Source organism: Fusarium solani, assembly GCF_023522795.1.
Source record: "Fusarium solani strain SB1 chromosome Unknown bctg00000002, whole genome shotgun sequence".
In the NCBI taxonomy this organism is placed as follows: domain Eukaryota; kingdom Fungi; phylum Ascomycota; class Sordariomycetes; order Hypocreales; family Nectriaceae; genus Fusarium; species Fusarium solani.
Genome location: NW_027072155.1, coordinates 4,334,860 through 4,347,547, shown reverse-complemented (window position 1 = coordinate 4,347,547; position 12,688 = coordinate 4,334,860). Strand labels below are relative to the sequence as shown.

General features: G+C 49.3%; 5 protein-coding genes across 5 annotated transcripts; 4 read left to right on the top strand and 1 right to left on the bottom strand.

Annotated features, from left to right (window-relative positions):
• Positions 1-752: 752 nt before the first annotated feature.
• On the top strand, positions 753-1,165 carry MRS44_005325 (uncharacterized protein; the record flags this gene model as incomplete). The annotated part of the gene is made up of 2 exons (XM_046283904.2): positions 753-949; positions 1,030-1,165. 2 exons carry the CDS (start codon positions 753-755, stop codon positions 1,163-1,165), a joined length of 333 nt encoding a protein of 110 aa, XP_046135515.2.
• Positions 1,166-3,219: 2,054 nt separating this feature from the next.
• On the top strand, positions 3,220-4,912 carry MRS44_005324 (uncharacterized protein; the record flags this gene model as incomplete). The annotated part of the gene is made up of 3 exons (XM_046275444.2): positions 3,220-3,730; positions 3,777-3,866; positions 3,930-4,912. The coding sequence occupies 3 exons, from the start codon at positions 3,220-3,222 to the stop codon at positions 4,910-4,912; spliced, it is 1,584 nt and encodes a 527-aa protein (XP_046135516.2).
• Positions 4,913-5,482: 570 nt separating this feature from the next.
• MRS44_005323 (uncharacterized protein) lies at positions 5,483-6,886 on the top strand (the record flags this gene model as incomplete). The annotated part of the gene is made up of 5 exons (XM_065622553.1): positions 5,483-5,608; positions 5,666-5,923; positions 5,977-6,024; positions 6,130-6,695; positions 6,754-6,886. 5 exons carry the CDS (start codon positions 5,483-5,485, stop codon positions 6,884-6,886), a joined length of 1,131 nt encoding a protein of 376 aa, XP_065478625.1.
• Positions 6,887-6,966: 80 nt separating this feature from the next.
• MRS44_005322 (uncharacterized protein) lies at positions 6,967-8,773 on the bottom strand (the record flags this gene model as incomplete). Its single annotated transcript, XM_065622552.1, has 6 exons — positions 6,967-7,182; positions 7,226-7,360; positions 7,417-8,040; positions 8,094-8,357; positions 8,426-8,517; positions 8,719-8,773. 6 exons carry the CDS (start codon positions 8,771-8,773, stop codon positions 6,967-6,969), a joined length of 1,386 nt encoding a protein of 461 aa, XP_065478624.1.
• A 1,422-nt stretch (positions 8,774-10,195) lies between these two features.
• Positions 10,196-11,947, top strand: MRS44_005321 (uncharacterized protein; the record flags this gene model as incomplete). The annotated part of the gene is made up of 1 exon (XM_046275445.2): positions 10,196-11,947. The coding sequence occupies one exon, from the start codon at positions 10,196-10,198 to the stop codon at positions 11,945-11,947; it is 1,752 nt and encodes a 583-aa protein (XP_046135519.2).
• Between the last annotated feature and the right edge of the window lie 741 nt (positions 11,948-12,688).

Here is a 12,688-nt window from a genome sequence, read left to right as displayed (position 1 = left end):
GTTTTATTCGAGGCCCCTGGAGAACCTAATTGGATTCTGTGTCGGTAATCGGTCATGCAGACAATTGTGTCGGTCGGGGCGGTATCTGGTCACCTTATCCTAGAAGAAGCCTCACGGTGGCTTCGAGTCCGAGTCTGACTTGGACCTTGATTTGGCTGAAATGAGATTGGCTTTCGTGATTGGTCGGTGATGTTTTGTTTAGTACCCCAGGAGGATATCATTGGTTGTCATGCACCCTGCCATCTAGACACGTTATGTCGATCCCTAACCACCGATACACCTGCGCGGAAGCCTCACCGCGGCTGCGAGTCCAAGTTTAGCTAGTGTCCTGATTCGCCAGTGATGAGATTCTCCTCTCTGACTGGTCCATAACGTTTTGTTCGGGTCCACTGGGGCTTTCTTGGAGGTTGCCGTTTGCGTCTGCCACTGTTGTCTCGAATGCCTGTGGGCTGCGAGGGAAGACGGAGCGCCCATGTTGGAGGACTTTGATTGGACTGTGGCGTTTTGTTCACTCAGGCCCATGCATTTCTCTAAGACAGAGGCGCTCAGGTGCCTGGGCTGAGGTGGTTCGCCTAGATTTTATGCCAAATTGAGGGGAAACGAGGCAGCGGGCGTTAGAGGAAATTTCGCTATAAAGCCTTGTTTCTTTACAATCTTCCGTGACAGCTAACTCCTCGTTGTTTGCGCATTTCAATTACCAAAACCATCTTCTTTCTCTATCCCATCACTCTTATTTCTTTACCTACCACGTCATGGACCCCATCCCAGCGGGATTACTTCCGCAATCAGATGAAGACAAGTTCCTTTCCTGTTCTCACGAAGAGCGATGGAACCACCTCAAACCAGTCATTGTCGAGCTCTACAGGGGCAGAGACGGAAGAAACGAGCGCTCGTCAACCCTGGATCAGGTGGTCGAGTTCATGAGAACCCATTACTCCTTCCATGCGGCGTATGTGTCCTACCACCCTTTGGCCCCCAATGCCACCCGTTGCTTATAACTCAACTGATGATATTGTATTTCAATTGCAGGTGCTCTGAGTATCCACCGCGATTCCGACTTTGGAGCGTTGGTAAGCGCATAGTGAAAGAGGATAAGGACGCCATCATAGGTGCTCTCGCTAGAAGAAAACGACCTGCAGCGAGTATATCCGACGCCACCACCTAGCATAATAGCCAAAGTAAGGCGCTTGATCACAAAAAGCTAAAAAGGCATTTAATAAGTATAAAGGCCTATCTCGAAGTCGCTCTAGGCTTATATATATTAGGCCTGAAAGGGGACGAGTTTAAATCATAGCTAACCCATATTACTAGACTATCGTCATAGAACCTCCCCTGATAATAGGCAATATTATTATACGACCTTATCTCCGCTTAAGCTCATAAAGGCTATCCCGGGGGATATTATTGAAGCTTAGAGTGAAAACTACCGAACGGGATAGAGTTATCTCATTCAAGTTTTAGCCCTTGCTGTAGCGGAAAAGCGTCAAAAACCAAGCAGTCCTCAACAAAGAAGCTCCATGAGTCCACTAGGGACACCAGTTTCAGTCTTGGGCAAGTCCTCGGATGTTGACTCGTGCGACATTGAATTCGATCAAAGAATTCACAATTACTAGCTCAAGCTCCCATGCAATGGTCCACGAATGGGCCTCCTCTGGGCCTCGATTCAGACCGAGCTTCTTACGTACCATAGGTTGAGCGAAGGAGAGGGTTGGGTATCTAAGAATTTTTCCATGGACGCACTCAAGGAGTGGCTAGAAGGACACTCCTTGGAGTTTTCAACGCCTCTAGTCTAAAACCAGGTGTTTAAAGCGCATACCCGCTGTGGATGGTTTAATCATGCTCCTGACTTCCTCTTCCCAAATGCTGAGGAAGTCTGTGAAGAGTACTTTATGAACATGGATGTCTATAGCAGGGCATCATACATCCGGCAGCCTAACCTGCTTCGATCCTTCAGGATCTTAGAATATATGAGAGAAAAAACAGGTCGAAAATATGCGGAAATGCACCGGGCGGGTTGATCATGGTGAAATAGTTCGATTATAGGTTGGGTAGACATTTGACTCAAGCTTTCGCGATGGAATGGCTCAGCAGTGCTCCCTGCGATGAGGAAGTTCGTTCCCTTTTGAAATCATAGCAACTCTTCATGACTATGATGCTCTGTTGAAATATGTATGGACAGGGCCGCCGGCACAAAACAACAATCCCGGATGGTACTCCGTCCACAGTTCGGCCAGCACCCCGGAAGCTAGCGAGGTGGTTGGTCTCGGCAACATTAGCCGACTGACTGCCTGCAAGACAGAAAACTCGAGCGGGGCCTAGGATAGCCCGGATCTATTCATAAATAAAGTAGACAAGTCAAGCGGGGAAACAGATCTCCAGGTCTTTAAATGCTGCGAGGATTCACCATTATCGGACGACAAGAAGAGCAGTAGGAGTGATGTTAAGCTGGCGACGGTACAGGCAAGGCCGGGGGACAAGAGCGTGGCGGTTAGTCAGGGGCAGATTCGAGTCGACCAGGAGTTTACAGTCAGGTAGGATCTTGACCTTCGCTGTCGCCTTAAGGGGACATGGGTGTCCTGGTAGCCCAAGGTACTTTTGGCATGAAGCATCTCGGTATTTAATAGTAGACTTCAAGACTCGCCGTTGGTGCGCTTCGCCTACGCAACAATGATCTGCACTTTTGCTTGCTTGTTGAAAGCAAGGATTTAGGCTTCCAAGTCGTCCCGAGCTCTCTGCGGGTGCCACGTTGACCACCTTCCAAGACGCGACCCGTCCGGTGCCGTCAACTGGCCAGCTAGAACCCCTCCAGTGCGCCCCGGGCTTGAAACTCAGCTCATGGTTGGGCCTACATTCAGCCGTCAGCCGTATTGCAGCCTGCCTTGCAAGAAACAAGAGGCCGTAATTGGGTAGGGGCTGCGCATTGGCTCAAAGGTGCCAATAGATGGCGGGGAATGCTGGGTGTGGTAGGCCTCCCGCATAGATATGCGGCGGGGTCAGGCTGTCCATCTCCGTGATAAAGGCACCTGCACTCCGTGTCAAAATCCCACAGCTCGAGTTTAGTCGCTCTCATGATCAACTGAACCAGGCTTGTTATTCCATGACAGTAGAGTGTTCAGGGCCAAACTCATAACTTGAAAGCAACCCACCCCATACTTCAGACCGACTATCTGGTCTGCGCCGCATTCTAGGTCAAAACCTGTTTCCTTGCTGTGCACCAATATGGACCCGTCGACAAGCCCTCGTATCCCCGTGCCCCTCAAACAAGAGACGCATCTTCGTCTCGTCAGCCTCTGCATCCTGCTCGTGGCAGCTAACGAAGCCTGCAAAGCAAAGGGCCCCGCTTCTTACTCATCCGGTCAAACTGACCCTGACTCTCGCCTCACTGAATACGAGAAATTCCTCTGCAAACTGGCGCAGGTCTGCGACATACAGAAAGGCGGCGACACCGTCACGGCGTTGACCGTTCTGGCCGGACCCCAGGGCCCCAACTACCGCTTTACCTCGAACAACAGGAAGCCAGGGGAGTTTGAAAGGGTGAGGGGCTTCCTAATCGAATTGCTTGAGACAGTTGGGCAGAACCCGAAAAGGTTGAACCCGAAGCCGCTCAAGAAGTACGTCTTGGGCCGCATCCTGGAGTTTAACTTTCCGAGGTTGAAGCTATACTTGATGAGTCTCGCCTCTGCACTCCAAAATTGTATCGAGGACTGCAAGCGTCGGGGAGAACCCCCAGGTTCGTACTCCCTGGCCGTACCGAGATCCGTAGCTGACTGCTCAAGACTCGGAAATCATCGGACGGCTCAAATGCTTGGCGGCCAAGGGAGAGTTTCCTCGCGATATTTCAGCTTCGGCGGATGCTAAGAACAGATGTCAGCCTTGCTCAATCTCCTCCGTTTGACACCTGCATGCTAACAAGGCGGGTACAATTCCAGTTCTCCGTAACTGCGAAATCCTCATCAAGGCCATACATCATAGTAAAACGGACTCAGCCACCGAGCAGATGATCGAGAAATATGCCAACGAGGACGACGTTGTTCAATCCCGCTCTTGGTGTGAACTTCGCCACTACCTCGGCCGCCTCCAGTCATATCGACGGGCGTCCGAGATCATATCCGACGCCCCTATGAAATGGCCCGGCCTTTTCCAGAACTTCACTGTCGACTACCTCCCCTCACCTGGCCTAGGACGTGTATCTCTCCCCAGATCACTGACTTCGCCAGCCGAAGTCGTTCGTGCCGCCTTTTCCGACCTCGACTCATCTGAATACGATGCCTACATTGCCGATCTCCAACGCTATCGCCTGGACGAAGTGATTCGCGAGCAGTTGTCATCCTTTAGCTTCAGGTCCAGGATCCACTGCGAGGTTTATCTTCACTCCGACCTAGTCCAGCAGAACAAGACGCAGCCGGTCGACTTCTGGAACAACTCCATGTTCATCGGCACCAGCAAGCCCACGTGCTGTCTCTGCCACTACTATTTCCAGGACCAGAACAACAGCGACTTTCAGCTCCAAGCACCACACATGAACCTATACATGAAGTGGCAGCTCCCCAAAGTCTACGAGGATGACGGAATCGAGGCCGTAAATCGCCGCGAGGAAGTGGCTGAAGGCATCATCGAGCAGATGAAGAAGGACACGCTGCAGATTCTCAAACATCAGTTTCCCCGATGGAAGACCAATGATTCGAGAACGGACTCGCGCACTGGGACGTCGGCAGCACGGGGGTATTCCAGGGAGGACCACTATGACATGCGACTTCGGACCCCCGAGTCGATGGAGGGGTATAACAAGACATCTGAGATATACACGGAGGTTGAAGAGTTTCAGGACTGGGTTGATCTTGGTGGACCGGGTGAGGATGGTGATGGAATTGAGATAGGAGGAGCAGCAGTCCTGACGGGAGTGGCGAGATGAAAGCTGGCAATGGTGGAGAGATTTGCACAATCCAAAGCGCCTATTATGAGACATGACGATATGGAAATGAAAGAAGAGAACTAGAGTTATAAGACTGATTGCTTCATCTATGAATTTATGCGAAGAAAGACTCTTCTCGTGCCTATCCGTCCTAGTCGAAGCACTTTGCTCGGATGGAAACCTAAACACTTGTTTTAACCAGTGTAAACACTTATGTCTGACAGCGCAATCTATATTAGCGGTGATCATTGGAGTAGAGGTTGGCAAGAATCTAGAGTCTAGAATTATGTCCTGGAAAGATTCTTATGTTTTTCGTCTAGTAATTTATAATCTCCCTAGACGTATTCTGAGGTTAGGAATCGTTCGTCGTCTGGTTTTTATTCCTAGCCCGTAGTCTGTGTCGACAGTGGCCCACACGGTATTTTGAGGAGGTGCACTCCATGTACTGGCTTTTATCCTCAGAGGACTTTTTACCTGCGTCTTGAGAACACGTACTCGGACCCCGAAAGTCTACGTTCTAACTCTTGGCTTTGCTCACTTCACAGCCTGGTGGCACTTTGCGTATCAGGGATGCCGGCATCCGACGAGTTATCCCATTCGCAGCTGGCGTACACCTCATTAGAGTCGGCGACGCTTTACGCGTCTAGAGTTACTGACGAAGCGGATCTTGATAGTACCAGGGCGCTCGTCCTGCTGGTGAGTGCCTGGATCGCTTAAAAGCTCATTCGTATCAGGACTTTAACAACGGTACAGGCATTGGCTCTGCAGTCCAATGGATACCTCAATTCGGCATACTTGCAAATTGGAACTGCGGCTCGCATCGCCGTCTCACTTGGCCTGCACCTAGACAAGTACTCGCCTTTAGACAGTCTTGTATCTAAAGCATATGCGCGGCGTCTATGGTGGACCTTGTTTCTTTTTGACCATGATATTTCTCTCCAGATGGGAAAACCATGCATGTCGGGATCATCGGAAGTCTGCCATTGGCAGCCCCCTCTACCTTCTGAACAAGTAAGTAGATAACAGAGGAGAGATGAAATATCAAAATACTGACATGCTCATAGATTGTTAGTCCCGGGTCCTTTACTCCTCACGATTATCTTGGATGTTGCGTCAGCCTTGCCCAACTCACAACAGAGATCCGACACAAACTGTATAATGGACCCATATAGCAAGGCCAGGGCTTGAGCTGATGCCACGTCGACGACTCTTTGAAGTCCCTTAAGAAATGGCTCCAAGATCTACCGCCGCATCTTGACCAGGCACCGCCAGTGTCACCTCGGTATCGACGATGCGTCGCGCTGCTGCATCTTCGATACTGGAGCACAGTGATGCTTGTCACGAGGCCATTTTTACTATGTCGCCTTTTGCGTGGCAGTGAGTTGGTTGACATCGACAAGCGGGAGTATTTTGACGATCTGTCGAAAACTTGCGTGTCTGCTGCCACAACTTCCATTCACATCCTGGACGAAATGGTGAACCAGGCATCCATTTCTAGTTTGGTACTATTCGACTTCTTCCTTGCCTTGGCCGTGCTTCAAGTCATCCCTGTTGCGTCAGCTCTGTTCCCCGCTGAAGATCACCAGGATCATGTGAGAGGATGCATCTCTATTCTGAAGGCTATCGGCGCCCATGGCTGCCCAAAGCACCTCCTTCCGGAGACCCTTTTTGAGCTAGAAAGGCTAAGACTTTATAGCGACAACGATGACCAAAGTCATGATTCTTGCACCGAGCCACTGCAGAGCCTCAGCGACCTTCCCGAACCGATTAGCGACGACTTCAGGTATGTAAACATGAGGATGCAGAGCCTATCTTGTGAAAAGCTTCTTATTTGTATACAGGATGTCGGTACAGCAGCATGCCACCGAAGATTGGAATCTGCTTACCAACTTTGACTTTTTCAACGTCACGACGGACAAAGATTTCATGGACCAACTCATGGAAATCTCAGACTCGTTCTCCCACGAAGTATGACTATCATGTCGTTGATGAACTGGAACACAGGAGATGGCGATTGGATAGTATTCTTGCAGCTGATACGTATTTGGAACCCTCTAAACCGCAGCTACCTTACGGATCTTGCAATGAAAGCCCCTGATCTTCACAAACCACACATTTTCCGTCCTGCATTCCGGCTTCCCAGATGATGTGTCTGGCACAAAGTCAAAGTGACGGACAACTTGCGGAAGTACCTTGCAAAGCTCCATGATACTGATGTTCTTTCCGATGCAAGTCCGTGAACCTTGACCAAACTGAGAGGTAGTTGTGAGCTTGGACTGGTTCAGTTAAGAAGATAAGGGGAGTTAAACTGACTACCATAAAGTATGCATCGCGTTTCTTGACTACGTCTTCTTCCTCTAGCCATCTTTCTGGACGAAATACGTCCACGTCAGGGCCGAAAACTTCTTGGTTGGCGTGAGCAACCCAAGAATTGATGCCCACAATGGTCTGGCTCTAGTTAGTACTTAGAACGTGTGAAATAGAGAAGAAAAAGGAATACATACACCTGGAGGAAAGAACTGTCCCGCTAATGTTGCGCCAGCCGGTGGCACAACCCGCCCAAGTATCAGTCCCGTTGCGGGGTGCATCCTCAGAGCCTCTTTGATGACAGCTTGCGTATAAGGCATCTTCTGGGCTTCAGAAAAAGAGATGGGATCAGATATCAATCCCCGGGCTTCAAAGTCCCTAATCTCCTCGCGTAGTCGCCCAAGGACTCTTGGATATTTGACCAGGTAGAACAGTGCAGCAGTGAAAGCAATCGAAGTTGTATCTGAGCCAGCACCAACATTCATGACACAAACAGTAGATATGTCATCTTTGGTAATCTTGCTCGGTTCCTGGTTGTGGATCCGCAGGAACTTGGTTATGAAATCGGTCGGCTTCTTTGGATCTGCTTTCTCTTCGTCGGACTCAAGTTTGCCGTACTTTGCCTGAAGTTGAGTTACTGCAAACTTCCGAACGTTTAAGACTCCTGTGAGTTTCTTGGACTGCTTCAAGCGATTGTAAAGCGTCTTGTGCCACTCTGAGAATATGCCGACTCTGGCACAGTAGTCAAGGTAGTCTGAGAGTGATGCCATGACCCCCTGAACATCGTTACCAGAGTCTAGAAAGCCGAACCGCTCCCCAACCTGCGACGCCTTGCTTTTAGCCTTGAATATTTATGAATTATTCAACAACTTACCGTCATTTGTCCGATGACATCAAAGGCAAAGCATTGCATCCAGTGAGCAATGTCGACTGAAGCTCCGGACGAGGCGAATTCGTCCATCTTCTGTATAAACAGGGCGGTACACTCGTCAACAAACGGTTCTACTTGAACCAAGCTCGTCATAGAATAGGCTGAGGCTATCTTTCGTCTCGCTGCGGCGTGGAGATGCGGGTTAGGCTCGCTGAAGATGTTTGTCGTCGTGCTATATGGATTCCCGCTCGCTTGGTACCACGGGGACTACGAAAGAAAATTGTCAGTCTGTACCTTCGTCCATTCTTATAAATGCTTTTCAGATGTATACTCACCTTGAAGAAGCCCTTGCCACTTCCGTAGATAAGCTTTACTGCGGCTGGGTCATCGATGCTGTACTCATTCGGCGCGATCCGAACAATGGGGCCTGGCAATGAGTTAGAGGAGCGATAAAATGCCAGAAAGTGGATTTGACCGTATTTTTTGTGAAGCTCCGTGTTTGTCTTGGGAAAGGTACTACGGTAGGTCTCATTGAAAAGCCATAGCCTTGTGTACCTTGCAAGAAGTGGTCCCGGGACACGCCTTAGAGGAGACACGAATGGCCGTATTAAGGTAGTCAATATCCAACATAGAACACAAACAGCCACAAAAGGCCAGATAGTTGAAGCGGTGAGCCTTTCCATGTTGACGAAACGGTGGGGGCTTGAATCCTATGGCGTGTTTGGGAACCAGGAACTGCTCAAGCCCTCTAGATACAAGTATTCTTTTATCCCTTGTCCAATTTTCATCCAATGTGCACGAAGGGCCTGCATGCCAGCGCCCGGAGCATTACCACCGATTGCTCTTGAGCGGGCCACTCATACCTCTTCGGTCATACGGCGCCGAAGCATCGGATCCAATGCGCCGACCACGACTATCCACGGGGTCGTAAAAAAACTAAAGACACTAAGACGTTCGCGTTAGTTAAGATCGGAGAAACGTTTTTAGTCTAAATATAAACAAAATAAGAGATAAATAAGTAGAATAATAATGTAATTACTTTAATACTATTTAAATACTTATGATATTTTTCTTAAAGGTCTTAGGCCTTAGACTTAGTCTATCTTGCCCTAAAGCTGCAGAGGGTTGGTTTGGTCTCTCACGTTTTTTGACGACCGTGTGCTATCCTCCTCGTCAGTGTTGATCCCATCGGAGGCAGTGCCCCTAGCGCGATTGATCCACTTCCCCACGGGGAACGCTTGTATCATTCACCGCGCTGTACCTTATCAACCTGGACTCGCTGAACTGGGGTCCACGATATGCATGTATCTGGTTCCTAGCTTGCGTAATTAGAGCAGCGTGTATATTTGCTTTTCTGCCCGATTTAAATGGCCGAACCCTAGAGATGATTAACTAAATAGTTAGTTTTTGTACTCTTTCCCCTAAACCGTCTTCGTTAAGCGTTATTGTGCTAATACCTCTAAATAAATAGTTTGAAGCAATGCCGCCCGCCCGAAAGTTTCGAACATACTAATGTGATCCTATGCTCGAAGAGGCCGAGCCAAAGATTTCAAAGGAGGATGCTGAGATTACAGTTGTTGAAGATGCAAAAAAAAAAAAAGGCTCCGAGTTCTAAAAACAAGGCATAGGATTACGCGAGGAACATTTCCAGGAATACCCTCCTTTTTCATTAGCCTGGGGGCTAATGCCGCTAATCGCAAGGTCACGCTTTTGTTCATGGGTGTCTTCCACAGAGGCCAACGGTTCTTACATAGCTACCTACCTAGACATGACTTTGAATAGGAGTGTACGGTAGACAAGGATCTTGTGTTCTGCCCAATTTTGCATGCATCATGACCGAACTCCGGATTATAATAAGTCGCTTAACCTGTAGTCACTGGCAATGCAGTTTTCAAGGCAAGTTGTTGTCCAATTATATGTCATGTTTCAACCCCAGCCACGTTTGCATGGGCAGGCGAAACGCCAAGGCAGAATCAGGAGGAGGCTTGGCCAGCACAGCCACGCTGGCATTTTATTCCCTCCTCAACTTGTTCTTATCTTGACCACCTTCGTCATGACTTGAGATCAAAGCAAAAGTCCCGAGTCATAATACCCATTCGATTGCGATGCCACAAACTCGGGCCCAGGCCCGGAAAAGACATCGCGTCAACGAGACGCCCTCTCCCATTGCCTCTAAACGAGTACGGAAGCTGCTGGACGAGGTACCCAGTCCGTTGCCATACCGACAACTTGACTTGAAGAGCCACCAGATACGGATATTGCATCTCCTTCCCGGAAACCGCAAAGACCCCATCCGCTGTGCGCTTCATACAGCACTGCTCGACGACGGCCCCAAATACGAGGCGCTGTCCTATACTTGGGGAGATCCCCTTGATTGTCGTTCCATCGAGGTAGACGGGAGGAGAAAGAGCGTGACGGTCAATTTGTACCATGTTCTTCGGAGATTACGCTATGCAAGACGCGGACGACGCCTCTGGGTGGATGCTTTGTGCATCAACCAGGAAAATGATATCGAGAAATCACATCAGGTCAACCTAATGAGCAAGATCTACTCGCGTACCAGGAGAGCGATACTCTGGCTGGGAGACTTTTCCGATGGACCAATCGCGAAGGCGAACCAGATTCCCCGCAAAACAGCGACAGCGGCCTTTGCGTTGCTCAAGGCGATGGCCGCCAACAATCACTATGACAGTGGTCACGAGGGAGGAAACAGGGAGCTGGCAGACCAGGGCATCCCAGGTTTGTCTTGCTTGATGAAGTTGCCTTGGTGGCATCGGGCTTGGACTGTGCAGGAAGCGCTTCTTCCGGAAAATGCTATGGTCGTGTGCGGGACGATCCAGCTGCCGTTCTCACAGTTCATGCAGGCATATTACAACTCCCTCACTCACCAACGCTGCTGTAAACGGACTGGTGACCTATACTCGTCTTTGATCCAGCTACAAGGCCTGTGGGCTGCACGGGAGCGCATCGGCAAGAAGAAATTAGCCCTGGGCCATGTCTTAAACCTATTTAGAGCTCGACAGGTGTCTGACGCGAGGGATAGAGTGTATGCCTATCTCGGATTCGGAACTAAGATCGCGGCAAACTATTCTTTGCCACATGAGGAAGTGTTCAAGCTTACAATGCGCTCGCTTATTGAAGAGTCGGGGAAGCTTGAGAGCTTACTGAGGCTTGATGAAGACAACAGATCTCCTACTCTGCCAACTTGGGTTCCAGACTGGTGTGCCAACTTCGACGAGAGGCTGTACAACAGTGCGGTTGCCACGTTCAGGTCTCACTTATACTATAGGGCATCAGGAAAAGTCAAAGTTGCAACCAGGGTCTCGTCCTCTGATGCGGTCTTGGACTTACAAGGCTTGCTTTTGGATCACATTGCGGCAGTGGGTTGTCATTTAGACACTCCTGAGAAGGTTCAGGATATGTTTTCTGAGTGGCAAGATAGACCCAACACCGAGTACCCTCGTGGAGGAGGATATAGGGAAGCCTGCTGGCGCACAATCAGGGGCGATTTGTGCAAGGACCAGGGCGTATTCCGAAGACTAACGTCAAGCGACTACGACGAGAATATGGTAAACAATAAGCTAGAGTGGTTATCGACTGAGATTATTGGCGTCACCAGCTACAAGAGGGGGCTTTGTACGCATACAGGCATGATTGGGATTGGCAATCGGGATATACAAGTAGGGGACGCCATTTGCATCCTTGCCGGAGGCAATATGCCATTCGTACTACGCCAGGTCGAGGGACATGGAGGTGGCGTTGCTTATCAGTATATCGGACAAGCATACGTCCATGGAATCATGGATGGAGAAGCGATGAACGAGGGTCGAGACTTGGAGTGGATAAGCCTAGTTTGAGAAAGACCTGAGGGCAGATAGATCTGGAGTGCCGTACTTGATTTAAGTTGAAGGATTCTCCTACTTATCTAACCTGCTGCGATTCATCTACGCAATCCAGTTCCAGATCTTCTGCCAAATGTTCTTGGGGTTGTCATCCTCCCATATCTCATCCAGGGCATCAATCTCCGCCTTTCCTGTCAAAAGGTCCCGCTCCTGGGGTGGCAGCCATTTCGTGCGTCGGACAACCTTCTATCCAATGAAGAGCACCACAAAAATGGGGATTCCGGTGTACGCTGTGAGAAAGTTGTATATGTTCGAGTTTCTGGGAAAGAAGACTGCAAATCCGTTGAAGATGATGATCAGCATAGCGCGCCACTTTAGTTAGTGGTGCTTCCCTTATTGCCTACCATGCTGCTAATTTAATAAGTCTTACCTTATGAGGTACAGCTAGCCCTATGGGAATAGTAATCTTATTACTTTCAATAAGCTCTTAAAGAGCTTTTAAAACTGATATCTTTCTTATTGCGCATAACGAGGTTTTAGTACGGGACGGTGGCCTAACCTCCTGTGTCACTCCCGAAATCAAGTCAGCTAATTGGATAAATAAACCTCAGCCATCGACATGACACTAGTTTATAACTAACGTCATGGTCGTTCGTCCCTGCAGGTGTGTTTTTTCACATGTCAAGTTTTGTGCGATTTTCGGAGATAAGCGGTCACAGGCAGCGCAAGTCGGTAGGTAACAATGCTCAGCTCAAC